Source organism: Indicator indicator, chromosome 29, assembly GCF_027791375.1.
Source record: "Indicator indicator isolate 239-I01 chromosome 29, UM_Iind_1.1, whole genome shotgun sequence".
NCBI lineage: Eukaryota > Metazoa > Chordata > Aves > Piciformes > Indicatoridae > Indicator > Indicator indicator.
The window spans coordinates 12639322-12665586 of record NC_072038.1 but is presented as its reverse complement, the minus strand read 5'-3'; the positions used below and the strand labels follow the sequence as shown (position 1 = coordinate 12665586).

The following is a 26265-nucleotide window of genomic DNA, read 5'->3' as shown; positions in this document are numbered from 1 at the left end:
GAAATAAATGTTTAATGAAGCAGGGCTCCAGCATGGCAGCGCTTTGGCATGAAGGGTGGAAATGTCAGCAGCCTTCCTGCTGCTGGCACATTGTAAATTACGTGGGAAAGGAGGCAGGAAGCTGTGAAGTCGGCTACATTGCTGCCTCATTCCAGGGAAAACTCGGGACAGAGGGAAAAGCTCAATCTATCCCCCTCTGATGTTCCTGAACTCTGTTCTTGCTGTTGTGCTTATGACTTTGTGTGTTGCCCTAGCATACCTCCATAAGACTTGTACCACTTATTCGAATGTTCACATGGTGTTGACACTCCCCCACCTCTTTCCCATCTGTAGTTTACAATCTCATATTCATCTTGCAAGTTAAACCTGGCAGTTATCCAAGAGGCTTTCAGATTGTAACTGCAGTGCTGCTGTTGGCTTACCCTAAAGCCCCAGAGACAGGCTCACAAAACCACCCCAAACAGCACTGAGGAGGCTCCCCCAGAGTGGTAGTGAGGGAATTGGGAAGGACCCTGTGGGAGTGACTCAGCATTGCCCAAACCCAAGCATCACACTTGTGCACTCGAGCAGTGCCCTGGATGCCAGGCCCTGAAGCTCTCAGAAATGGGATCTCTGCTGCCTGTTGTCTGCCTCCTCATGCTGGGAATGGCCACCCCAGGCTGAGCTTCACAGCCTCACCCTGCATCCTGGGGCAGCTGTAACCTTGCCTAGACTCTGGCTCTTCCCTACCCTTCCTGGGTGGGAGCATCTGCTGAAATTCACAAACTGGCAGGTTTTTTCCCCTTTCTATTTTTCTAATGCCTCTTCTAAGGATTTTTTTTTTCTCTATTTAAATACTAAGAATTATTTCCTCACCCTCAGAAGATTTATTATCCTGGTTTTCATTTTTCTGGTCTGAATATGTGTTTGACACATCTTTAGTTATTAGAATAGAAGCCTGACACTGTGGGAAACAGAAAATGTTTGCCTGCATTAGGTCTCACATTATAAATGGTTCTTTTTCTCTGCTGTGCAAACAGGCTTCTGGAATAATTTCAGGGTAGGCTGTTGAGAGCTGCAGTAAGCCATTTGCTAGTAAATCAGCATTTCATACAGCTAACTCCCCCTGCTTTGTCAGCCACTAGAGCTGGGGAATAAAATCCAATACAAAATCCAAAGCATGGGACAGTTGTGGCTGATCTGCCTGCAACATTTCTGCAGCACAGGAGCCAGGCATTGGGGGTTGCTGGCACAGTGTCCAGTACTAAAGCTCTGAGATATGCAGCAGGACGTGCAGAGCATCTGCACTTTTGCTGCTGTTCTGCTAATTGCAACAAAACCTATCAACCAGGTATAGTTTCCCTTCCAATTCTTGACTTTTGGGGAAGGTTCAGCAGCTAAGGAAAGTTTCAGCTTAATTTTCAGGTGGCAGTGGAGCTCTTTGACTATTAACATTTCTGGGTAGTACTTGAAGCAGAGGTTTTTACAGCTCTGTAAATTTGGGGTTTCTCATGTTTTATGATCAAATGAGCACAGCAAGATTGGTGCCAGCTTTGACACCACATTCTTTCCTGGGCTAGCAGAAAGACAATTTTGAACATCTCCTCCCAGCATGAAGTTCTTCAGGTCTGCTTTCACCGTGGCATGGCAGGCATGGAATCAAGGCCACCAGCTCAGCTCTGTGAGCAGCCAGCCTCCTGCTGAGCACTGTGGGCAGAAGACTCTGAAGCTGGAGGGGCTACCAAGGGCACCTGTGGCCATGCTGCCAGCCTCTGAACAGCAGAGGATTGCCTGTGCCAGCTGCTTGATACTGGAACTTTCTCTTTTTGCTTGAGGGCCTTGTGATGAGCTGTGGCTTCTCTGGCTGCTCAGTGCCTCCTGACACAGAGCTACCTGACTGAGCTGAGTAGCTGGAGCTAGATCTGAGCACTACTGGACTGTGAAGAACGTGCAAGATGTTTAATTGTAAGCTTTAGTTTGGTCTCTTTCTACTGCAATCTCTCATTAACCCAAACCTAGACAAATGACAGTGAGATGGAGCTCATTAGCTGGCAGAATGGAGCTGCAATGTTGACAAACACATCTGCAGAGCCCTGGAGTGATGACTCCATTTCTCTATTTGCAGGGCTTCTGTGCTGCAGCCTCACCTAATCCAAAGCCCAGCGTGACTACTTCCCAGGACTAGTTCCTTCTATCATATCACTCCCTCCTCTTAAATCCCTTCAATCAGCTTTCAGTAAAATAGAAAATAGGTTTTATTAGTTATTTACAGTTTTATAATGGAGGTCTGCCTTATCTTCCCTACCTTCTGTCACTTGCAAACTTGCGTCAACAACTGCCAGATACTTGTCCAGAAGCACAGGCTGAGGCAATCTGGACTCTGTGCTCTCAGGAGCTCCACAGCCTTAGCAATCCTGGCAGCCTCAGAAAACCCCAGAACCCCCCACAAGCAGTGGGAACAATCCCAGCAGCACGAGTTTCAGAGTTACAGATCCCTATGGACCCTCAGCAATGCTGACTGCGTGGCTGGTGCTGTGCTCAGCTCTGTGCTGGAGAGGTAAATGGAAGGTGCTGGTTGTGGTTTGTTTCAGCTGCAGAGTCTGACATTATTCACCTACCACAGAACAGTCGCTGTGTGACATCTCTGCGATGGTGCTGGGGAGTTTTCAGGTGGCTGCACTGTGTTAAGCTGGTAGATGGAAGTCATTTGGAGTGCTCAGAGGGAAATAACTCAAGGATCAGTACTACAGATGTGCTAATAGGATCCTGGAGCTGGGTCATCAGACCCTGCTACACATGCTGGCTCACTCCCACCGAGGCCAGCCTCTGCTCCTTCACTGGCCACTTCCTTGCACCTCTCCCTGAGCAGCTGCACTGTGGACAGCTTCAGGTTGTTGAAGCCAGGTGGCCTTGCAACATCTGTTCCCCACTTGCTGCAAACAACTCACTGCTAGTTTCTTTCTATTTTTATGTAAACTTCAGTGTGATTTGTAAATCAGTGCTAGGAATGGAGCAGCCTAGGGTTGGAGCAGCCTAGGAATGGAGGTCTGCTGCCTCTGCAGAGTCAAAACCCCCCAAACCCTATCAAAAGAATTCTTTAATGTGCAAGAAGGCCAAAGGGGTGCACTGTGTGAACTTGTTAAACACATTTATTGAGTTCTTGACAGTAACCAAACACAGTGAATGACCATTAGAAACAAGAGAAAAGGCATTCATTCGACTTGCTCAGCTCCTGCTGCAGCTGGGAAGAAAAGATCCCTTTTCACCACCGATTTACAGGCTTGGATTTGTTTGTCCCAGTAATGAGTCAGGAGAGAAAATGAGAATTTTAAACTGAGATACATTTCAACTGCTTCCTGTTTCTGAGTCCAGCTCCTGGTAACAATGGACCATCAAGTGGAGTTGAAGTTATACCAGCTATGAGTGTGTTCCCAATTGCCAGCAACTCACTGAAGGTGGCCGCAAACAAATAATGGGGGGGGGGAAGAAAAAAGAAAACAAAATAATAATAATAAAAAACCTAAAAGAAACCAAAATAATAAAAAAACGCTATAAGAAACCAACCCACCACAAATAATGCAGCCAGCAGTGGTAGAGGCTTATTGTTTCAGAAAGAAAAAGCAAATCAAAGGAAGTTTACTACCTGAACTTGTTAAGCACATTTATTGAGCTGTTACTAGGAACCAACACAAAGTCTGAGCTGCTGTAAAACGTGAAACAGAAAATGGATCGGTTCTGGTTTTGGCAAATCCTACGACAGATACGTGACAAAGAGGGAAATAGCTCAGCTTCCTTTGCTGCTCTGCAGTGATATATTTACAACACTTATCTTTCAGAGTCTGTCCCTTTTTCATTCAATGAACAGAAAGATCATAACCTAGAAATAAGTTTCCTCTGCAGCCTTCTTGTTCTGCCCTGTCAGTGTCCATGAATGGTAGTGAAATAATGAGAGCTTTCCGAGGATTACTTGGCACACAGAACACAACTCCACTTTGATGCTGTACCCAGCCACCATTTTGTATTTTTTTTTAAATTTTATTTTTATTCTTTTTTAAATTTTATTTTTAATTTGAGGGAAGGGGGAAGGAGGAAGAATTTCCTATGTACAAAGGCTGAAAAGTCTTTCTTTGTGAAGCTATATTAGTTCAGGAAAACGGTATCAAAATTGTAATCACATCGACTGCCATACTGTCTTTTGACTTGATTGTGTTGTAATGACCACCGACCACATGGATGAATGGTGAGCTGAGTTCCCCCCGCGGCAGCTCTCTCCCCGCAGCACGCTCCCAGTGCTGCCCCAGCCCGCAGAGGGGGGCTGGCTGCATTCCAGGTCGTGTCCGTTCCACTGAGGTGATGGCTTCTGCCTGCTCTGCCTGACTTACTTGAGGAGCCATTCGTTTACTGAAAGAGAGACAAAACGCCAAGAATTGTGCTTTAATCGCCTGCAAATGCTGAGCTGGCTGAGTTAATACTTGCAGGCACTTCAGATGTCTTGGAAAAGCCAGGAGGGTCAGTTTCCTCCTCTGGAAAAAGCTGAAGTCTGCACGAATGTTTTTTTGAGGTGTTGCAACTCACTCAGCCCTGCTGCTGAGAATGTGCTCTCTTTTCAACCCTTTAGTACTATCATAGCATCCTAGAATGATTCAGGTTGGAAGGGACCTCAGAGCTCATCTGCTCCAACCTCCCCACCATGCCCAGGGACACCTCCCAGCTAAACTCAGCTGCTCAAGGTCTCATCCACCCTGACCTTGAACACCCCCAGGCAGGAGGCAGCCACAGCCTCCCTGGGCAGCCTGTTCCAGAGTCTCACCACCCTCCTACTGAAGAACTTCTTCCTAAGCTCCACTCTAACCCTGCTCTGCCTCAGCTTCAAACCATTCCCCCTCATCCTGTCTCGGACACCCTCATGAAAAGTCTCTCTGCAGCCTTCCTGCAGGATCCCTTCAGGCACTGGCAGGCAGCTCAAAGGTCCCCCTGGAATCTTCTCTTCTCCAGGCTGCACACCCCCAGCTCCCTCAGCTGTGTCACACACTTGGGTTTCTCAGGGGGAAAAGCTGGGTGCAGGCAGAGGCAGGCTGGCTCTGGGGGCAGCACCTACCTCTATACTGCAGTTTCTGTGCTCTGTTGTTGGGACAGTCCTTGCCCTGTAAACTAAAGTTGATGTTGGTTCGGATACATCGGTTGTTGAGAGGCTGTACCGGTCGGAAGTTGTCGCTCATGCTCAGAAATATCTGGGATGGCTGATTCTGGCTGAGCAGTCGTAGAGAATGCATCTGCACAAAGCACAAAGCAAGGACTTTAGTGCTGGCCTTTCCTGCACAGGGAACAACAGCCACACCATTGAACAGGCTAATAAATGGCAGTGAAACTGTGGCAGTGATTTCAGTCAGAGGTGGGGTTGGAAGAGTTAAACCGAGGTTGAAACCCTCCCTTGTGTGCTCCTCTGTTCCTGAGCCCCATTTCAAATGGCAGTAACTGCTTTTGTGTGCAGTAAATGGAAATGGTACCAGATGTTCTTTGCTGACCAGGAGACAAATGGTATCCACAGTTCTGGATGACAGCAGCTGGTGCAGAGGACTTGATGAACAACAAAAGCTAATTCTGAAGTTTTGTAGCTGTTAGTGCAGCTTTCACTTGAGGAGAAAGAGTATGGGGAGGGGGGGTGTTCAGGCACCAAGTAGGGCTGCTCAGGATGGAAAGGACAAGTGACAGGCATGCTGCTGCAGTCATAACATGAATGGTGATAAAAAGGGAAATTCTCTCTCTGTTGCCAGCTCTGCCTCGGTGCTGTGTCTGTAGTGCTCCCACAGCAGGCTCTGGGCTTCTTTGGAGGTGGTTTTATGGCTCAGCAGAAAGGGAGTTACTGAATCACTCAGGGTTTTCAGTGCACCCAGCAGTGTTGGGATGCAGACTTCAAGCAGACAGCAATGGCTCTGGTGACAACAATGCAACTGTGCCACCAGCACAGGCAGCTTAACTGGCTTGAGTCAAACCCCTTCAGACTGTGCAGGAAACAGGAGAGAGGAGGAAAGAAAAAAAGGCTGCAATGTGTGAATCAGAAACCCTCAAAATATTTTGGTTTAAAAATAGATAAAGGAAACCTTTTCCATGTCAGTGTACAGTTTCAGAGGTTGGGCTGGGCCATTTAAAGCTTAAATGGGGAAATCCAGGGGCTGGGTTTGATGTGCTGAAAATCTTTAGCAGCTCCCAGGGAAAGCCTGAGCTGTGCATTACTCTTTCCACCCGAGCACACAATGTAATTAGTAAGTATTCCATGAAATCAATTTGCAGCACTAATAATGGAGGATGTAACTAACCAGCAAAGCATGACAAGGAGTGAGTATCAGGAGATTATAACTCCTAGGTACTGGCAGACACTCTAGAAGTGTTCTAATCCTTGTTTTGTACCCTAATGTTGTCTCTGAAAACGCTACTTGTAGGAAAATGTTCAGGTCCTCTGCTTGAAGAGTGGTGAATGCCTGAGCATGGCTGTGCCTGGCTGCCTCCTCCTCCCACGCTGCCCATTCAGAAAGGAAGCAAAGAGCTTCCTCTGCATCCCCACAGAACAGGGCAGAAGGGATGTCACAAAGGCAAAACACCTCCCAGGCTTTTTACAGTCATCTTATTTACAATGTTACTATTGTGTGGAATCCCAAAGCCATACTCAGGGTTGCTTTATCATTCCTCATTTCTCTCAGGCCAGAACGCTTCTGCTGCTTGCTGGGGCTGGGCAGATGGTGGATGAAGGATTCCTCTGGGATTCTGATGTGCAGGAGCATGGGGCTTAGCTCAGCTCTCAGCTCTGTGAGCAGCTCGCTGATGGAGGCTCTGCAGAGGGCTGCGCTTGGTGCTGGATTTGTTGTTGCCTGACGTTTGGCCTTGGCTTGTGAGCAAGGGATGGAGGCTTGGTGATTCCCAGCTGCTCTGCTTCCTCAACAGCACCATTCTGACTTCGAAATTAGCTGTGCTTTCTTTTGCATAACTTAGCCTGCTTCTCTCTGCAAGGGGCTTCATCGGGGCACTCAGAGTTTCCATCTGCAGTGCCTACCCTGCCCCCTCACTCTGTGCTGGGGACCACTAAGCCCCAGCTGCTGGATCTCTGTCACGTTCCTGTGCTGCCAACATGTATTGAAATGGCCACAAGTGTCACTATCAGTCTGTCTGCTTCCTCCTGGCCTCTGTTACACTGAATAACCTCAGCTACTGTTCTACAGCACTGTCAGACGTTGTTTAGCATCCCCACATATCTGCTCACAGAATCACAGAAGAATTTAGTTTGGATGGAACTGCTGGAGACCATTTGGTTCAAAGCCTCACTGAGAGCAGGGCCACCTCAGAACACCTCTGTGTGTGTGTGCAGACACTCAGGGAGCTCTGGGGAGTGAAGAATCTTCTTCTGGCAGAGCAATGCCTTTGCCAAGCGCATACATGGCAGGCAGAGCTCCCTGCAGCAAAAGATCGAATCTGATTTTTGCATGTAAAGCTACAAATCTATGTTTAAAGTCCTCTTTGTACCAAAAATCTGTTGTTTTTACCTGCATCCTTGTTATGTAGACAGGTTTGTTCATGATGATCCAGCTTGCTGTTTCGTAGCAGGGTGGAATGGTCATGGACCCATCATACGTAATGAAACTAGAGGTTTCTGGGTACAGTTCCTCAATATTAAGCCCCTGTAGTAAGTATGCATCATCTGGAGAGCAAAGAGGGAAAACAAGGGAGATAGAACAGCTCCACACAAAAGCATCCCCCCCAGAACATCATTGGCAGTGCCACTGAGAAAGGAAGTGTAAGGAAAACCTACACTGAACGCTCTGGTGGTCAGGGCAAGAACATGAAGTCACTAATCCTGCTTGGGTTGAGCTCTCCTCTTAGCTGCCCAGGAACACCTCTGGTGAGTTCAGCACAAGCATTCACAGTGCAGCTCTGAATCATGTGGAGAACTGCAGTCAAAGGCTTCTAGAAGCTGCAGTCAAAGGCTTCTAGAAGCTGCAATTACTGATTTTGGTGCAGCAGCCTTTGGGGAATGTCACTGTTTTGGGAGTGGATAACAACTTTTTCTCAGCAAAGCCTTGAGAATGCCAAGAGTGTTACAACTGAGTTGCCCTTCTACCCTAGGGAGAAGTTAAGGTTAATGCATAGTAATAAAGCTGCTCAGTGATGCCTGCTGGCCCTTCATGTGCACCATGGGGGGATGCAGTGTGAGCTCACTCAGAATGCTACCAGTCAGGGTGGAAAAGTACACCAGAGAGCAGCTCATGGGGGCTCTGCCTTTCTTGTGTCTCCTTGGGAATTAATGACGTCTCTCTGCAGCAGGCCTCGCTCTGTGGACATGCACCACACCATAAAGAGATATGGTTACACCTTTCAAGGCTCAGCCTTGCCTACATTCTGCTTTATTTCCCTTGGGCACTGCTGGCCCTGGAACACTTTTGGCAGTGCTGTCAAAACTGGAGCTGTGATTTTCCTGCCAAACCTTAGGCAGTAGGAGTTCCTTAATGGGAAACCCTCAGGGATATAGACACTTCCCTCTTGTACTCTACTGCTGTGGTGTGGCTGGGGGAAAGCTGTGCTCTTCACGAGCCACAATGCTGAGAGACCTCTCTGTGTGTTTTCAGCTGCATGGAGGGTGTTCAGTGGGGCTCATCTGCAGGGCGAGGACTAACACATGGGCAAGGGGAGCTGCATTCAGGTGTTTCCCCCTTTGAAATACAAGAGGAGGTGGCACTGATGTTAATGGAGGGCAAGAAAGACACTGTTCAGCCTCAAGACAAGGGAATGGTTCCAGCCTTGTGTGATCTCTTGCCAGTAACAAACCCCTGACAAACCCATTCAGCCTCTGCTGGGTGCTCAGCATCCTTCCTGCCTGCAGCCCACATTCTGTTTGTCTCAACCTGCCTGCACCTGAGGGTGATTTCTGAACTCATGAACTCCGCTCTACACAGATTAGATTTAATTAGATTTCATATTCATTTACATCAAGGCCCTGACTGACAATTTGCTTAACAAATCCTGGAAATCCTCCTCTTTCACTCCCAGAGTTGTAACAGGTGTGTGGGCTCTGCTTTCACAGCAAGTTTCAACAGGGGATATTTTATCTCCTGACTGAAGGCAACTCCATAGCATTCTGAAGTTCCTACCATGGTTATCCACGCAGGGGAGCACAGCTCTGACTAGCTCAGCTTGACAAGGGAATGTGGAGGTGCTCAGTGCTCAGTTTTCTGTCCTGAGCTGGAGTTTCTCCATGTAGCAGCCTGCACAGGTCACTTAGACCCAAACTGACAGGGACTCATTTTGAGTACCTGAGGTTAGTCCCTCGGGGCCCAATGTGAGGCTGCTGAGCTTGTTCTGCTTGTGACAGGAGATGCAAGAGCTTAGCCCTTCAGAGAATGCCTTGAAACATGGACCTTGAAATATTCAGAGCCTCCTGTTTCCAGAAATCTGAATCCTGAGCCTCTTCAGAGTAATGTCTTAAAAGAGGAATATTTTGCTCACTTGTTCATTATCTATAGAACAGCAGAAGTTGAACTCAGGCCAGCTGGGAGTGCTGCAGCTCTTCTGCCTAGCTGGGCATGGGGCAGTGCTGTGGTGGAGACCAAGTCCAAGTTTTCATATGGAGTTTGGGGAATCTGAAATGTGACTTGGTTCTGACGTTGAGCAAACACTGAGTGAGAGCTAATGCAGCAAAACTGTTCTGAAAGCAAGCTGCGAGCCCCCCAGATGTCATCCATCCAGAGGAACAGTAAAGCAGTTTTCCTTCAGAGATACTCAGATAGCTCCTGACCAAAGGCACATGCGAGAGAACGTTTGTTTCAGCTGGGTCACAGCAGTTTTCTTGTGCTGTGATGGAGGGATAAAATAAGCATTTTAAATCTACTTAAAAATTCCTTGGGGTCCACTTTACTGCAGCCATCAATATCTAAGGGTAGAAATTCCCCTTCTAAAGCATTTTGCCCATGGAAATGTCATGCAGCAGCACAGAGAGCTCTCAGTTTTGTTGCTATTCTTAAACAAAAAATAACTTCAGTTATATTCCTGACTGTCCTGACAATGAACCACTGCTCTGCACTCTTATTGAGCACACTGGGACTGGTCACCCTATCTGCAGCCTGCTGAGTATTGACTTCAGGAATAAGCCCCTAAAGCACAAGCTACAAAACTCCAGGTGCTGAAGGCAGCCCAGAAACCCTCCCAGTGTAAGGGGGAAAATCAGTTTTCAGCAGTGATGCTATAATCCATCACGCCAGACAACTGCAGAATTACTTCCAATAGCACTTTCACATTCCCAATTTACACTATAAAGCTCCCAGTCAATACTTGTTACTACAGCCAGGAACTCAGCCTCCTGCAGAACATTCTGGGCACTCTATCTGCCCAGGATTTCAACTGGACAGAGAAATCTGCTGGTGGTGACCGTGGCTAAAAATTCAAACACTTCTGTGGATGGCTGGCTTTGCAGCCTCTCTGTGTTCTTCTTCATGTGAGGGCTCATTTAGTAACCCAGATTAGGTGTCATTGGAGTTGCATTTTCTTTCTGAAGAGGCAAAGCCACCGATGCAATGTGGCAGGATGGTGCCAGCTGCAGAGGGCAGGAATGGCCACAGTCAAGGGCAGTGCACAAAGCAAACACTTGGCTTTGGGAAGGGGCTGCCTGCTGCTGTGGGCAACGCCGCACACTCAGCCATGCAAGGAGGGAGTGCTCCTGCCCTCTGGAGCTGTGTGCCCCTAGTCGTGGGCTCTCCCCTGCCCTGAACCATGCAGCCTTTGCTCCCCAGGCCAGCCACTGCAGACCCTCAATACCCAGCCCAGCTCTCACCAACAGCTCTCACAAGCACAGCCCAGTGCAGCCTGTGTCAGGTGCTCAGGCAGTGCTCACTGAGCACCGACCAGAGGCTGAATTTACACCACACTATTTTTTCAGATGACTGTGGGCTTTCTGCAAGTCGAATTCCAGCATCATTTAACTTATTAACTTACTGGCTGCCTGCAGCTCAAGTGGATGTTTGACAAAGGGAATAGGGTTTTCACAGGAGGTTTGATCTGTTCCCATCAGATGTGTGTATTTTTCATGGTCTTCTCTAAAGCAGCCTAATTTCCACTGACATTTGAGCTCCAGTTCTGCACCAGTTCAGCAGAGTTTCCAGGAATCATTGAGCATTGTCAGTGAAGGGCTTCCCAGATGTGAGTACAGCCAATGCAACGCTGTGCTAATGAGCTCTTTATGCAGCCAGCAATGCAGCAAGAGTGGAGCAGAAATGTCAGAACTTTTTCTGTGCAAAAGAAGGCATTAATGAGCCCCAAAGCCACAGCTAATGGGGCAGCATCCCACACCGCTCCATTTGCTGCAGCCTGCACTGCTCTGCCTGCTGCTTTTAGTGCTAACAGCAGGCAGCCTCTGCTGAGGGCTCTGTGTGAGCACAGTGGGCATTTCTTCAGTGTCATTCGTTAATTTATTGCTCCTTCAATCATAAAATAGACTTTGAAGCTCAAACCTCACTCGATGAACTGATGACCTCAGCAGGCTGTTTGAGTTCCCAGGTTTACCTTGTGGTGCTGCTGGCAATGCAGGCTCTGTGATTTCTGCCCGTGCCAACAGGCTCTCGTTTCAGGGGATCACCCAACAGGTTGTCTGATGCCAAAAGCACTGGTAGCCAAGGAAATGGAAAGGAACTTACTTTTATAGGTTATTCTGGTTATGGTGTCTCTGTTCAGCATTCGGTTTAGGAATGGGTTTGATGACTCCGATACCTACAGAGGAGACAATGCAGAGGTCAGCACCTCACTGCCACCTCCCCTCTGGCACTGCAGCTCTCTTCTGCACACCCTCCCCTCATTCTCTCTCCCCTGCCTCTCCTCCCAGTGGTTTCTGCCTGTTTTCTTCCACCGTTGTGGGAAGAGGCAATAATGACTTAGGTGTTTTTTTGGGAAGCTGTCATCCCCTTCTGCTCTGCCCTGATGAGACCACACCTGCAATACTGTGTCCAGTTTGGGGCTCCCCAGTCCAAGAGAGATAGGGATCTGCTGGAGAGAGTCCAACAGGGGCTTTGAGGATGACTAGGGCACTGGAACATCTCTGCTGTGAAGAAAGGCTGAGAGCCCTGGGGCTGTTTAGTCTGGAGAAGAGAAGGCTGAGGGGGGCCTGATGAATGTCTATAAATATCTGAAGGGTGGGGGTCAGGATGAAGGTGCCAGGCTCTGTTGGTTGTGCCCACTGACAGGACAAGGAACCCAGGAGGTTCCACCTCAACATGAGGAGACACTTTTTTATGGTGAGGGTGCTGGAGCCCTGGAGCAGGCTGCCCAGAGATGTGGAGTCTCCTTCTCTGGAGACTTTCCAAACTCTCCTGGATGTGTTCTTGGGTGACCTGCCCTGGGTGACCCTGCTCTGGCAGTGGGGTTGGTCTCAATGGTCCCTAGAGGTCCCTTCCAACCCCTGCCATCCTGTGTATAGACACCCCCACAGGTGAGCACACACAGAAAGTGCTCTGTCTGCAGTGACATGAGGGTATCTGAAGAGGATGTGGAGGCCTCAGAGGCACTGTTGTGCTGTGTTTTGGGGTAGGCTGTGTGCACTTTACCAAGAGGATCATTGCTGATCATCAAAGGTAGTTTAATAAGATTTTATTGCACTGCAAGTGGCAATGTTTATTCCTGGCTAGCAACAAAAGCTGTGCCACCTTCTTTCCTGGAGATGTTAACTTTCCAGCCAGCCTCCAAATTCCCTGCTCAGCTTTCAGCGCTTCTGTGATGTGGTTTTTCTGTCAGGCAGTGGCTGATACTGTGCTACACCTCACATTTACCCAGAATTAAATCAGCCTATTTTGAAAACTTCTCCAGAAGTTTAATTAAGAGTTAGGGAAGTAACCAGGCTATTGGACAAGCTGCCAGCAGCTCTGCCTGGCAGGCAGCCCTTGGGAAAGCCCAGCTGAGGTTCCACCCTGGCTGGTAGCTATGGACCACACTCGGCACTTACTTTCATAAATATGGAAACTACCACCAGCCCGTTGGGACTCTTTGCAGCCTCTGTGACATTTGTGTACAGCTCATGGTTGTAGTGGATTAGCTGAACCTAGGAGAGAGGCAAGGGAAAGATCACAGTGAAACAGCAGCAAATCATCCCCATGGCTGTTTGCAAACACTCTGTGGTAGGATCCCAGCCCTGGTCTGGTGTTTGGCAGCAGTGCAGTTGTTCAGGGTTTGCAGCAGGCCTGGTTCTCATCATTTCAGTCTCCATCTGGCTCTGACTGGCACAGCCCCAGCACGTTTCTTTCCAAACTGCCAGCAAGTGAATTTGCACACACGGAGTTATGAATTGCACTGCAGGGGTTGCCATCACATCCCTGTCACAGCAGCACTTGCCATGGGCAGCAACTGATCTGTGCCTTTCAGACTGCAGCCATGCATAGGGGACTCAGGGCTTGAAATATTTGAGGAAACATATGGGAGAGGGGCTTGGAGCTGTACCCAGCACAGGCAGGACTCAGAGTGCTGCCATTCCCTGACTCCAGCCTTTACAAACTGGCTTCCAGAAGCTCCTGCAGCTAGGCACTTGATGTACTCTTGCTCACAGGTTCTCTGAGCTCCTGGAGCTTTCCTTCTGCTTTTGGGCTCTCTGATTTGCTGGAACTTGGGAATTCTGAAGCCCCAGTTTCTCTGTTGCTCTGCATTTGTCAGTGTCTTACCCAGAAGAAGGCTGCTTGCTTTGGCTGGGCTGATGGCACACTGGCACCATGAACACTGCAATTTGTAGCTGCACTCTGCAGCCTGTAGGCTTAGTAAAGTGTCTGTGTATACAGCTGCTCACTTGGCCATCCACACCAGCTTGTGAATTGTCAAGGGAATAAGTGCTCAGAGCTGCTCCAGGCTGGAATTTCTTCTGCAGAAGGTCCCAGGAGAACGATGCATTGGATTAGCAACCACAAGTGCCTAGTGCAGTACTGGGTAACAGACAAACTCCTTCCCCTCGTGGAAGCCCTGGGTCAGTGTCAAAGTCTCCTTGTTACTGATCAGGCTTATTGAAACTCTCCCCCCACCCCGAAGCAGATGTGGCCCCACAGAGATTGCTTGCCCCAGGCTCACTGCAAGGAACCTACTGCCCAGTGCAGTTCTGGTGTTGTGTGACCCGGGCACACAGCCACAACCTCTGCCCTGTTCCATCTCCTGCTCACCCCTCTCTTTGGGAGTGAGCTGTTTAGCTTTGCTGTGGTCTGACAAGCTCCCTGTGCCGTGCCAGGCATTATGTTCCTCAGAGCCCCCAGAGCTGAGTGAGGACAGGCTGGTTTTTCTTCTCTGAAGCCTGGCACTTTCTCTCTTGGAGTTGTATCTTTCCTCCCTGCACCCAAATTCATTTTGAAGCTGTTTCCACGGCACTGTGGTTTGCCTTTTTCAAACAGGAGGAGTGACCATGGAAGGAGAGACAATTTTCCAAGTTCCACACATGAAACAGACTAATTTAGAAAGGTACAAATGGATAGAGAATATCCCAGGCAGGGCAAACCCCATAATTACCTATTCAGTGCCTTCCTTGGAGGATAACTGAAAGTTGCCCAAGCAGCTGTGAGCCTGCAGCCTGCACTAAGTGTTGCTGGAGTCTCCTGCGAAGCTGAAGCCACAGATGTGAAAACCTCCCTCTTGCAAATGCTGCTGCTGCATTAAACCCAAAGCACAACCAGAGCAGCCCTGCAGAGCCCAGAGCGCCTCTGGAGTCCAGCTGGAGGCGCAGGGCTCAGACACGGCTCAGGATCTCGTTACAAGCTATCGATTGCCTCGCAAGGCTCCCCCTTTAAGATTAATTTGCCCCAGAACAACGGAGAGTTCTTTGTTTTCCTCCAGCTGAAGGGAGCAGAGGAGCATTAAGATTAATTACTCTCTTTTAGATGATGAAAATCCAGACGGTGCCCTTGTTCCATCCCCCGGGAGAGTGCTCTGGGCCAGGAGCAGACACAGCACTTTTTAGACAGCCGAACAGGAAGGGTGAGCTGCTGAGCTCCTCAGCCTGCCCACCTCTGTCTGGGGGCTGCTGTGGTGGCTCCTGTCCTGGTCCCCGTGGGGAGAACACGCAAATCTCTTTCCCCACACTTGTGCCTGTGTGTTTACAGTGGTAACCACCTGCTCCCTGCCTGTGCTTTGGTACAGCTCAGCCCTGAGGGCACAGCTGCCTGAGCTGGTTTTCCCCTGCAACGCCTTTGCTGCTTCCCTTGCTCCTTCCCCGAGGTGCAATCTCCCTCTCTGGGCAGAGCTGGGAGCAGGATGCCTTCTGCATAGTGTTTGATCAAGGCTCTTTCTGGCTCAGGCACCTGCTTCCTGGAAACCCCCTCCTCTCTTCCAGACAGTAGGAAATAAAATGAAGGGAAAACCCAAGTTGAGCCCCAGAGTTGCACAGCTGTGTCTGTGTTGCTGGCTGCTGGGTGACTTCAGGAGGCTTTCTGACAGGCAGTCATTGCTGAAGCCTTCCACGGCCCAGAACCCTCCCCAGGGGTGTTTCTGGCTGACCTGCCAGTCAGCCACTGCTGTCATTCATCGTTAGCTGATGAGCAGGAGCTGGGTAAACAAACAAACCACAGTGCTCTGCAACTCGCATCAAACTCCAGCGTTTCACATTGATTATGTCTCTGCTGATGGCAAGTTTCATTGCAAGCTGCAATTTGGCACTGACCCAATCCATCATCTACAGAAGATACATCTTAAGAGAGAGCAGGGAACAAGGCTGCCATCATCTCTGGACCCTGCAGGATGCTCTGCTTGATCACTCCATTTCCCTATTTTAAGCACAGCAGATGCTCAGGCACTACAGTGATGAAATCTGCACTTGGGAGGCTCAGTTCTATAACAGAGCTCGGAATGGCTGCCAGAACTCTGGAGCTCTTTAGCCATCAGCCCAGAAAGCAGTAGAAAATGGTTCCTGCTAGTCAAAAGTAGTGATTGATGCTATCCCTGTCCTTCTCTGTGCCACCCTGAGCCTCTGAGCTAAAGGACAGGGGTGGAAGGTGACCCAATGGTGTGACAGAGGCATGCCAGCTGCTCAGCCCCTCATAGCACGTGATGCCAGCCAGGCTCTGCCTGCCATGCCAGGCACCATCTGGAGCTGCATTTCTGTTCAAAGGATAGCATGGTGGGCAAGAGCAGACAGAGAAATATCACAGACTGATGGATAAAAGAATGAGGAGGTGAAAAAATATCCATAGAATCTGGGCTGGAGAGCACCCAGTTGTTCATCTTGGCCTTATTTGTCCTCATTTGAAAATCTAGCAGGAAAAAACTGGCCCAGCTTCATGTACTGATGCTGACTAACAGCAAAGAAGAGGTTAGGATTAGGATTGCCAACCAGAAGCAGGAAGGAAGCAATTACCAGCTGGACCTGCTCTCTTGAGTGCAGAAGTACATTGTTAAAAACATCATTTTTCTGGGCCAAAACCGAAGCACAGGAGTTTGTATTTTTAAGCCAGCAGCATGGGCTGTACGTGAGGGAAGCACAGAACTGAGGCTGTGTTTTAAGAGGCTACTGGTGCAAAAAGAAGCTCAGATTACCAATGGCTTTGATGGCAGACTGAGAGCAGGGAATTAAAGTCCGGGAAAAGTGGAAAATCATTTGGGATGGAGATGACTGCCAATGATTGTAACCTTAAATCTCTGAATGGGAGCTGAGGGCTAAAGTCTGAGGAAAGCCCAGCCTGGGTAAAAACAGTCCCAAACAGTTCTGGAATGCCTCTGTCAGTGACTTACTGAAAGTCCTCAGGAATATCAGTGCTGTGGTGGTGGAGAGGATGCATGAGTCAAATGTTAAACTGGATGAGACCTTGAGCAGCTGAGTCTCGTTGAGAGGTGTCCCTGCCCATGGCAGGAGGGTTGGAGCAGATGAGCTTTGGGGTCCCTTCCAACCTGAGCCATTCTGGGATTCCCTAATGCACAGGGTCCCTAATGTGGACCCTGTGCATGACTTCATTACTTTGTCAGGCTGCCATCACTGAGCATGGGTCTGATGTCCTGTGCTGCAGTGAGCAGTGTGCTGTGTGGTGAGATGGTCATCATCTGTAGGCAATGTTGTGTGGTGAGATGGTCATCATCTGTAGGCAATGTTGTGTGGTGAGATGGTCATCATCTGTAGGTAATGTTGTGTGGTGAGATGGTCACCATCTGTAGGTAATGTTGTGCTGTGTGGTGAGATGGTCATCATCTGTAGGTAATGTTGTGTGGTGAGATGGTCACCATCTGTAGGTAATGTTGTGCTGTGTGGTGAGATGGTCATCATCTGTAGGTAATGTTGTGTGGTGAGATGGTCACCATCTGTAAGTAATGTTGTGTGGTGAGATGGTCACCATCTGTAGGTAATGTTGTGCTGTGTGGTGAGATGGTCACCATCTGTAGGTAATGTTGTGTGGTGAGATGGTCACCATCTGTAGGTAAAATTGTGCTGTGTGGTGAGATGGTCACCATCTGTAGGTAAAATTGTGCTGTGTGGTGAGATGGTCACCATCTGTAGGTAATGTTGTGCTGTGTGGTGAGATGGTCACCATCTGTAGGCACTGTTGTGCTGTGCTGCCAAGGCAGGCTGTGCTGTCTGCAGAGCCTGAGCTGCTAAAGCAGCTGATTATTTGTCAGTGAGGCCAAGAGCTGGCATGTCAGAAATGCCAACAGAAGTGTAGCCATCACCTCAGCCAGCAACACTCCAACCCTGTGGCTTTGCTAGGCTGCTGGGAGCAAAGCAGCCCAGAGAACGTTAAGGCAATGGGGACTGGGTACCAGCAAAAAGATACCTAAGAGAAGATTGATTTTGATTTGGGAAGTGCAGGATATATGCAAACTCTGTGTTTAGCTTTCTCATTAACCTAAATATGTATCACTCAGTTTTACTGCACAACAAGTCATGTGCTGCTGCTCCTCCAGCCCTGGCCAGCTCTCACTGCAAGTCTAAAGGGAGACACAGAGGGAAAGGACAAGGAAACATCTGATTCTTCCTGCTCTAACCAAAATACTCTTGAACTGTGAGCTCAGCTTAAAGCCTGAATTCTGTCTAGGGGTCCCCATATCTCCTCAAGAAAAGATGATCCTGGATTCTATTAGAAATTGCTGGTTCCTCAGCACACAGCAGGGAGCTTTTCTTGGGAGAAAGGTTTAATAATTCAAATTAGTCAATACTGAAGTGCAGAAGATGATTTGATCTTGTTCAGAACCTGACACTTTGCAGGAGGGAAGCAAAAATGCAACCTTACAATAAATCACTTTGTGCAGAACTGGGAGTCAAGCAGAAGAAATTTGCTGCAGAAGAAAAGAGGGTAACTCACCAGGGAAATAGGTTGGCTCAAAATAATTGTGAGCCTCAACAGCAAGGTTGAGATTTTTAGGACATTTCAGAAAAAAAGAGAAACGTGTAAGGCTCTGAAGCTGAGCTGTGAAAGTGCATTTGTTAGTACCTGGGGGCATTACATCTCTCCAATACGTTACAGAAAGTTGCTGTTGGCTCTGCTCCAGCCCAGAACTCAGTTTCTCTGCTTTCCCCCTGCAGTTCCAGCCCAGCTCAACTGCTTTGCCAGGCTGGGCTGAGTTTCTGCTCAGAACTGAGGCTGCCCACCTTGGTTTAACCGACTGGAATTTTGCTCCAGTAGCCCCCTGTCAACTCTGGGTGCTGACAGCAGATGAAAAGATGAAATCAAGCCCAAGCTCATGGACTAATTGAGCTCCTTTTGAGCCATTCCCCCTGCTCAGACGTTGCTGTAACAATGTCTGTGCCACCCCAGCTGATGACTCTGGCCCTGCCCAGACACAGACCTGCACATTCCCTGGCTTTATGGACACCAGGCATCTCCCCTGCCCTTTTCTCTTTCTTCCTGTCACCTCCCATCTGTCATTTTCTCAGCACTGCTGCCCAGCTGTTTGCCATTGCTCACTGTGCATTTCCTCAAAGAGCAAAATGGTCCTTAAATATACCCTGGGCTCCTTTGGCAGTGGTGCTCAGAGGGCAGTGAGTACAGCTCTGAGGCCAGACTGCTGCCCAGCACAGTGGGAAGGGGCAGCTCTGCTGCTCTGTGGCCAGCATCGCTCTGAGGATGTCACAGATTGCTCTCCAAGCACAGAAAACTAAGCTGAGCTGCTCCGGCAGGTTACAGCACTGCCTCTTCCCTTTGTGCTGCACAAACATCCTGGGCTTTAGCTCTGATGTCACACAATTAGCATCACTGAATTTCAGACATGCAAAAGCTCCTGAGTGTTGCTTTCACTGTGCTTTAAGCTGTGTGTAAATGTGCTTTAGACATTTTGCTCCTCACAAGCACTGGGGGACTGATCTGCAGCTGCTGCTGGATGATGCAGCTCAGCAGTTCTGTGGCTCTCTGGAACCCCCTTTTGTTTTGTTCTGTGTTTCAAACGATGCACACCTTCAGATTTAACAGTGCTCATTCACTGGGAGTTATCAGCTGCCACTCCCAGAGCACATCACCAGGAGCACCATCCAGCAGGTAGAATCCACCTGCTTCAAGCTGCCCCAAGATTGCTTGGTGATCACAGCCAGCATATCGATGAGTTTCCAAGGGCATACCAGAAATGGGTGGCACCACAAAGCTGAAGTGTCCTCCCCTGCTAGCCAGCAGGGCTGTGTCTCTTTAAAAGCTCTCTTTTCACTCTCATCACCTGGTACTTTCTACAGGATTGGCTGTTTCTAGATGCTTTATTACTTGGCAATGCTTTGTGTGCATCAAATAAGCAAAACTGAACATGAAGTTCATAGAGAAGATCAGAGTGGGGCCCAAAGCTTTTGCATTTAGATGGGTTTCAATATTTTGCATCCTAGGGATCACGTCCTGCTTTCCTGGGGCTGTGACCCTCTCCCTTGTGCTCCATAACAGCTGCACTGTGGACACATCCTGCCTCTCTCTACCTTTGCTGGCATGCCCACGGGCCACTGGGCTGTCAGTGTCTGTGAGGATTTGTGGGGACAGAGCCCAAGCAGGCTGCCTGCCAGCCAGGATTGTAACAAAAGATTTCCAGCTCTCTTTGATGTGTCCATCCCCTGTACTGAGTGGCTGCAAAGCAGGTGTGGGTTTTCAAACAGGCCACAGGAAAAAGGCTTTTGGAACTACAGAGACTGATTTTACTTTAAATTTTTTTCCCCTACCATTTTCCCTTTCATAATTTTCCTGGATTTCTAAAGGCAGACCCTGTGAGAGCCAAGCAGACAGACATTCAGTACAATCTGCCAGAAGAAGGGTGATTCCCTCCCCCTTTTTTTCTAATTAACTGCCCTGGGGAGCAGCTCTGCCCGTGAGGAGGAAGAACAGCTCCTCTATTGTGCCTCTTGTGACTTAGGAACAGTGGATAGGGAGGCTCTAAGCTACAAATCAAACAGTGAAAATCCTCTTAACTGAACACATCCTTGGGCTTCCCACAGAACAAGGCATCACACTGATCACAGCAAGGGCTGGCTGGGATTCGTTTTGCTGAAGCAGGACTTTGCTGGGAATCACTGACGTGTCAGGAGCACAGCACCTCCTGCAGGGACCTCGGCTGCAAAGGAGTTTGGCTGAAACACAAGCAGAGGCTATCAGAAACCTCCCTGATTGCCTGCCACTGGGTCCTGTGATCTAGCCAAGAGCCTGGGGACCTGATGTCTTCATCACCACTTTGCCTTGCAGGGATCTGTGGATTTTCCTGTGCTATCATTTCTCCCAGCAGGGCTGTCCCTGTGTAGGAAGTGGTGGGTACAGGCAGATGGTCTATGGGAGCTTTCAGGCTCCTGTAGAGAAGACTACCCTGAACCACACTCCTGGGGCTGGGCTGTAATTTGCAGCCTTGGGTGTGTGTGGAAATCTTCCTGCCTGCTGCCTGTCTCATGGCACTGACGGTGCCTAAAGCAGGAACTGTCAGGGATGGACTGCACAGTTTAGAACCACAGCAGCACCATTCTCCCCAGCTTGTCCATTAGATCACAGCACCACTACTCTGAAGGTTAAAATGGAAAGAAATGTACCAAAGTACAGCCTCAGTGGAGCAGTCTTGGGGTAGGAATTTGTATTTTGGGTAAAACTGGCTCCACAGGTCAATGTCATAGTGCTCCCTAGGGACCATCTACAGACCCCAAAGCCACAAGGTAATTTCACAGCACAGAGAAGTGGGGCCAGAGCTCTGGCAAAGCTGCCTCATGTGTACTTTTCACACTGAATATTCCTGGAAAGGAAAAACTATCAATGTTTTTTTGATAGGAATTCTGCATTTGGGAGGCTGTGCCAGGGGCCTCTGACCAGCCCCACGCTGAGGGGGCAGCAGACCAAGGCTGTGCTGCCAGCTGGTTGTGTTATCAGCAGCACTGGCAGGGAGCAGACAGCAGTGGCATGTTCCTATTTTGATAAGGAAGAGCAAATAAGCTTTGAGATGATGGAAAGGGATGGACAGTAACAGACCTGCCCATTCCACTTAAAATCCAGATCCCTCCTTGCCTCCGACAGGGCTTGCAGAGTAGTAACTCCCATGTGGTGCTCTGAAGGTGCCTGTGGGAGACTGTTGGGTAGGAAATGTTCTCGTAGCAGCTGGATTACAGCCCCCAATCCAAGGGCTCAGAAGTAACTAAAGAGAATGAATTTATTTCTACCAAGGTTTAAAGCAGCAGATCTTGGCAGCTGTGTCAGTAATGTGCAGGCAGTTTATACTGAGATAAGAGTGCACAGGTAAAGGAGAGAAGGGAAAAGAAGGCAAGAAGAGACTTTGACTCCAATTCTGCAGAGCCTCAGCACTGAGGCTGTTGTGCCTCCTCTCACTCAGCTGTTCTAAAGGTAGCTGTGCCTCAGAAATGTTCTCATTGTAATCACCTCAGAGAGCTGCCTATGAAGTGATAACAGATCCTTCAGTTTTCTCCCCTTCAGAGCTGGTAAAATCCCCAAATCCACTGCCTGCCAGGATTTTGCCAGCAGACAGCATTGCCTTCTCAGTCTTTCCTGCAAGTAGCAACTACCTAGATGGTTAACCCCCCACACCTGAGCAGTGAAGTACTTTGGGAGGCAGTGTGTCTGTGTGCTCTTAATGAAGGGCAGGTCTGCAGTGCTGCTGCAGGTCAGCCCTACCTGCTCAATGAGAAGGTAACTGCAGCTCACAGCCTGCCCTGCCACAGCAATCAAAGCAGCTGCAGCTGACAGGCACTAGCGGAATTTTGACTGAGGCACAAAAACACCTCATAGGAAACTCCTAAACGTAAGGTAAGGGCCAAAGAGCCAGAAAAGGAGGGGCTGGAGTGACAGAAATAGACTGAGGGTCAGAGAGCTAATGGGAGGGGGTGAAAGCTGCCACTGGGCATTAGACACCAGTGACTATGAGGGAGACCTCTGAGCTGGGGCAGCTCCTGGGTGACTCAGTCCTAGGAGAATGTGGTCCCCTCACCATCTAGGGCCCAAGTCACAGTGACCAGAGCATCCATGTGGGATGTGGAAGACCTTTCCTGCTGTCTGGGCTCCTTTGGCTGATCTGGACCTGGGTATGAGCTAGGCACTCAGGAGAGCTTTACCTGTGAGTTGAGACTGTTCAGACAGGGTCACATCTGCTGTCTGAAGACCTTCCATTTGCACAGAGTAACATAAACCCAGTGGGGATGCCCACTATGGGCTCTGAGGGCCATGCCTGCTCCCAGAGCCAGGCTTTGCCTGCACACAGGTACTGAACCAGCTGTGTTCAACCAGGGGCTGTGGCTGTGTCAGTGCTCAGCAACAAACCTGCTACTGCCTGAGGAGCTGCTGTGCTTGCTGCTGCTGGGCCAGCATCTTGTGAGCTTTGTGTCTCATCTGTTCTCACTCTGGGCTCTGCTCATGATGCTCACCTTCCAGCATACAGGCAGCACCAGGCTGGGCTGGGCTAGGTGTGAATTGCAGTTCTTGGCATCCTGATGTCCATCCTTGGTATACAAAAATAACAGCTGATGTGGCTTTGCTCAGACAAAAGGGCACTGCCTGCACCAGAGTTCTGTTCAGGGCAATGTCTGCAGTAGCTGCTCAGTTATCTTTTAGTTTGGTAAACTGCAAAGATAGCAAAAATCCACATCTGCTTGGTTTTGTTTTCTTTTGTGCTTGGCCATAGCAACTGTTGTGTAAGAAGCCAGCCTGAGCCCTCCTTTCCCTGGAATGCTACATTGAACACGTGGGGGGAAAGTTACATTTACAAGAAGTATAATGGAAAAATCATTGCCAGGTCACATAAAACCCATTTCGAAGTGAGTGCAGGGTTTTGGCTGCAGAGGCAAATTACTCTTTAATTAAGGCAGAATCGTCCTGTATCAAGTCAGGTCACCCCGAGCAAATGAGCATCGTTTGGAAAGAGGCAAAGCAAATGCTTCCTGAGTGACACTGGAGCTTTAGAGTGCTGAATGTTTTCATGTCCCAGTGGTTTAAGAGCAAATGCTGCAGCTGCTACTCTAAGCAGAAAGACTCCACCTTGGTGCTTTATGATGCTGAATTTTAAAATGAGGGCAGCGAAGGGATTTGGATTTGACAGCCTGTGCTGGGTGCACTGAGGCTCTCCTCTCCTCCCCTCCCCTGCCAAAACAGAGAGCAGCTGGTAGCAGGAGAGTAAAAGTGCAAGCCCCATTTCCTGTGAAGGGCTCTGCTTCCCTCAGCATCCCAGAGCTGCAGTGTTCCTCATTCCATGCAGCAGAGATTTTGCACTGTCACATGCTGCCCTGGTGCAAGGTGACATTCTCCTAGGGCTTGTGCTTTGCTGGGACAGTTCTGCTAAGGGAGGGGTAGCCCTGAAGAGTCAAAAAGAAGGGAAGGTTTCTGGCAGGGAACAGTCACATATGTGTGGATAATGGAAAAGAAGGGAAAGAAAACCCAACCCAAGCCTTTACAAATCTGCCTGCAGAGTCTCTCCAGTCCCAGCAGGCTGCATCTATGGAGATCCTACCACAGATGCTCCAGAAGCCAATAGGCAGAAGCAAAACCACTGGGCCCCAGAAATGGAGCCCCTGGCATCCAGCACTCAGAACTTCCTGTGTAGGATCCAGGAAGAATGATGTGCTCTGGTGAAACTGGGGAAGCCAGGGACTTGGGAGGAGTAGAATTCCAGACTGGTTTGGATTGGAAGGGTCCTTTAAAGGTCACCTACTCCAATTCCCCTGCAGTCAGCAGGGACATCTGCAACCAGAGGAGGTTGCTCAGAGCCCCAAAAAACTGCCCTGAGATGGTTCCAGGGCATCTCCCACCTCTGGCCAGCCTGTGCCAGGCTCTCACCACCCTCAGTGTCAAATATTGCTCCTTTCTCTGCAGCCTAAATCTCCCTCTTTTGGGTTAAACCATCACCCCTTGTCCTGTCACAACAGCTCCATGCTCTTGTGCTGAGAACTCTTGTCAGGCTGTGTCTCAGCAGAGCAGAGGGAGGTGACAGCAAGAAACATTTGCAGAGTGACTTGAGAGCAGGAGTCCTACTGCACATCACTGGTGCTAATGGAGAGCACTTCAGTGCCATGCAGCAGCTGGTCCCCAGACTTCTGCAGCCCTTCATTCATTGCTTTAAGGATGGCTTCCTCAAACACCACACCCAGAAATGTCACAGCCTTCACCTGAACAGAACCTTCTCAAAACAGTTACTGATCCCCAGGGGATTTATCTGCAGTGTTCAAGCATTCAATACATCCTGAAGGCGTTGCTGCAGTTTGTGCTGGGCAATGGTACCAGGTGGAACCAATCCAAACAGGCACCCTGTAAAGGTCCTTCCTTTGTTTGCTGTGACAGTGCCTGCACAGATCCCCCAGACATCTGAGAGCAGGAAAAAAGCTGAGACTTAAAGCAAAGATCAAAATGCTGCTCAGGTACCTGAAACTCAGTCTCAAACTTTGTGAGTGCTTAAAGACCTCTTCTAAAGCATCCTTCAGCCCAGATGGTATCTAATGGTTGTCTGGGATTGTAAAATGCAATGCCTGTTCCTTTTGGTTATGGCTTACTGTCAGCCTTGTTGCTCAAGAAGTAAATATTTGATGCTTCCCCTGTACCTCTTTCTCAGCTGGGGCTCTACAAAGAGCCACAGCTGCATCCAGGGCCAATCCTCCTTCCTCATTGCTGCAACACTAAACTCCTGTGGTTCATACACCAGGAGAAACAGGCTCTAACAATTTGCTTCCAGTAAACCCTGAAACTTTCCCAGTATTATCTCACCAAACACACAGCAGACCTGCAGCAGGGTCTGTCAGTCCTTTCCCTTGCAAAGCAATGAGGCAAAGCCCTCCTTTGGATTTCCACTGCTCATCAGGCTTCAGAAAGGTGAAGCCCCCTCTGGGTGCTGTTTATGGAGCTGATTATACATGAGGTAAAATTCTTTATTGCTGATATAAAGTCTGGCTGTTATATAACTTGATTTGTGTAATTAAGGCTTTTTCGAGGGGAGGGATAACCCAGGGTGGTTCTACAGTCTCGTTTTCCTTTAGAAATGGCAGTGTGGGTCCAGCAGCACTACATGGAAGGCTGAGAGTGCAGAGGGGCAATGGAGCTGTTCAGATACAGCCCAGCCTCACTGGCTCTGAATTGTTGCTCTTCCTGCAGGTCCAATCAGTGATTTATAGCTGCTTACACCTTCCCTTGACCCTGCAGCTTCCCCTGGCTCTCCAGCTCTGGGGTTTGTTATTTAACAAGTGTATATTACCCAGCACTTGAAGATGGCTGCCTGGCCAAATAATGCAGGAAGGGACATCAGTTACAAGTCAGCTGCTCCAAGTGGTAAAGATGAAGCTGCCAGTGAAGGTTACTCAGGATGAAGATACATTTCTAGCACGTAGCCTCTGTAGGGGGTTTGCAGCCTTTTGATGTAAAACATACCACAAAAAAATCCTGTTCCATGTTCTTGGAAAGTAATTTTTCTTCTGGGTTCCAATAGAGCAGCTCAGAAGGAGAGGCTTCCTCAGTGAGGAATGGCAGCTGCATTTTGAACCTTGTCCTTATGCTGCTTACAGAACCTGGATGCCACCAGGTTATTCTGGCTGCTATTTGCCAGCGCTGTCACTGCCCAGTAGCCATGGATGTTGTTGGCTCAGTTCCTGCCCTGCTTTCCACCCATTCTCAGCTTCTGGCTTCAAGGAATCACTCCCTGACACCTCTCCCCCAGCAGTGGCTGTAACTCAGGTGCTTTGAGGTGTGTGAGACATGAAAGTACACAAGGGTCAGAACAAACTGATGAGAGGAACCTCGGAAATGAGCCCTGCCATAAAGGTTTGCAGGACTGGATGCTGGGAATTCACTGCAGCATCTCAGGACACCTGCAGATATTTCATATTTTGTAGCTTGTCCCTGTCTGCACTCCTGTAGGATAGGGGGGCTGTGGTTGCTTGTTCAG

At 49.0% G+C, this 26265-nt stretch overlaps 1 protein-coding gene across 1 annotated transcript in view; it reads right to left on the bottom strand.

Annotated features, from left to right (window-relative positions):
• Window positions 1–4357: 4357 nt before the first annotated feature.
• Window positions 4358–26265, bottom strand: part of CA10 (carbonic anhydrase 10) — a 131047-nt gene continuing 109139 nt past the window's right edge. The window contains exons 5-9 of the mRNA XM_054393949.1: window positions 12950–13045; window positions 11652–11724; window positions 7515–7669; window positions 5078–5252; window positions 4358–4380 (exon numbers count right to left, since the gene is read on the bottom strand). Coding sequence (XP_054249924.1) covers window positions 4358–4380; window positions 5078–5252; window positions 7515–7669; window positions 11652–11724; window positions 12950–13045 — 522 coding nt within the window. The remainder of the gene's footprint in view (window positions 4381–5077; window positions 5253–7514; window positions 7670–11651; window positions 11725–12949; window positions 13046–26265) is intronic.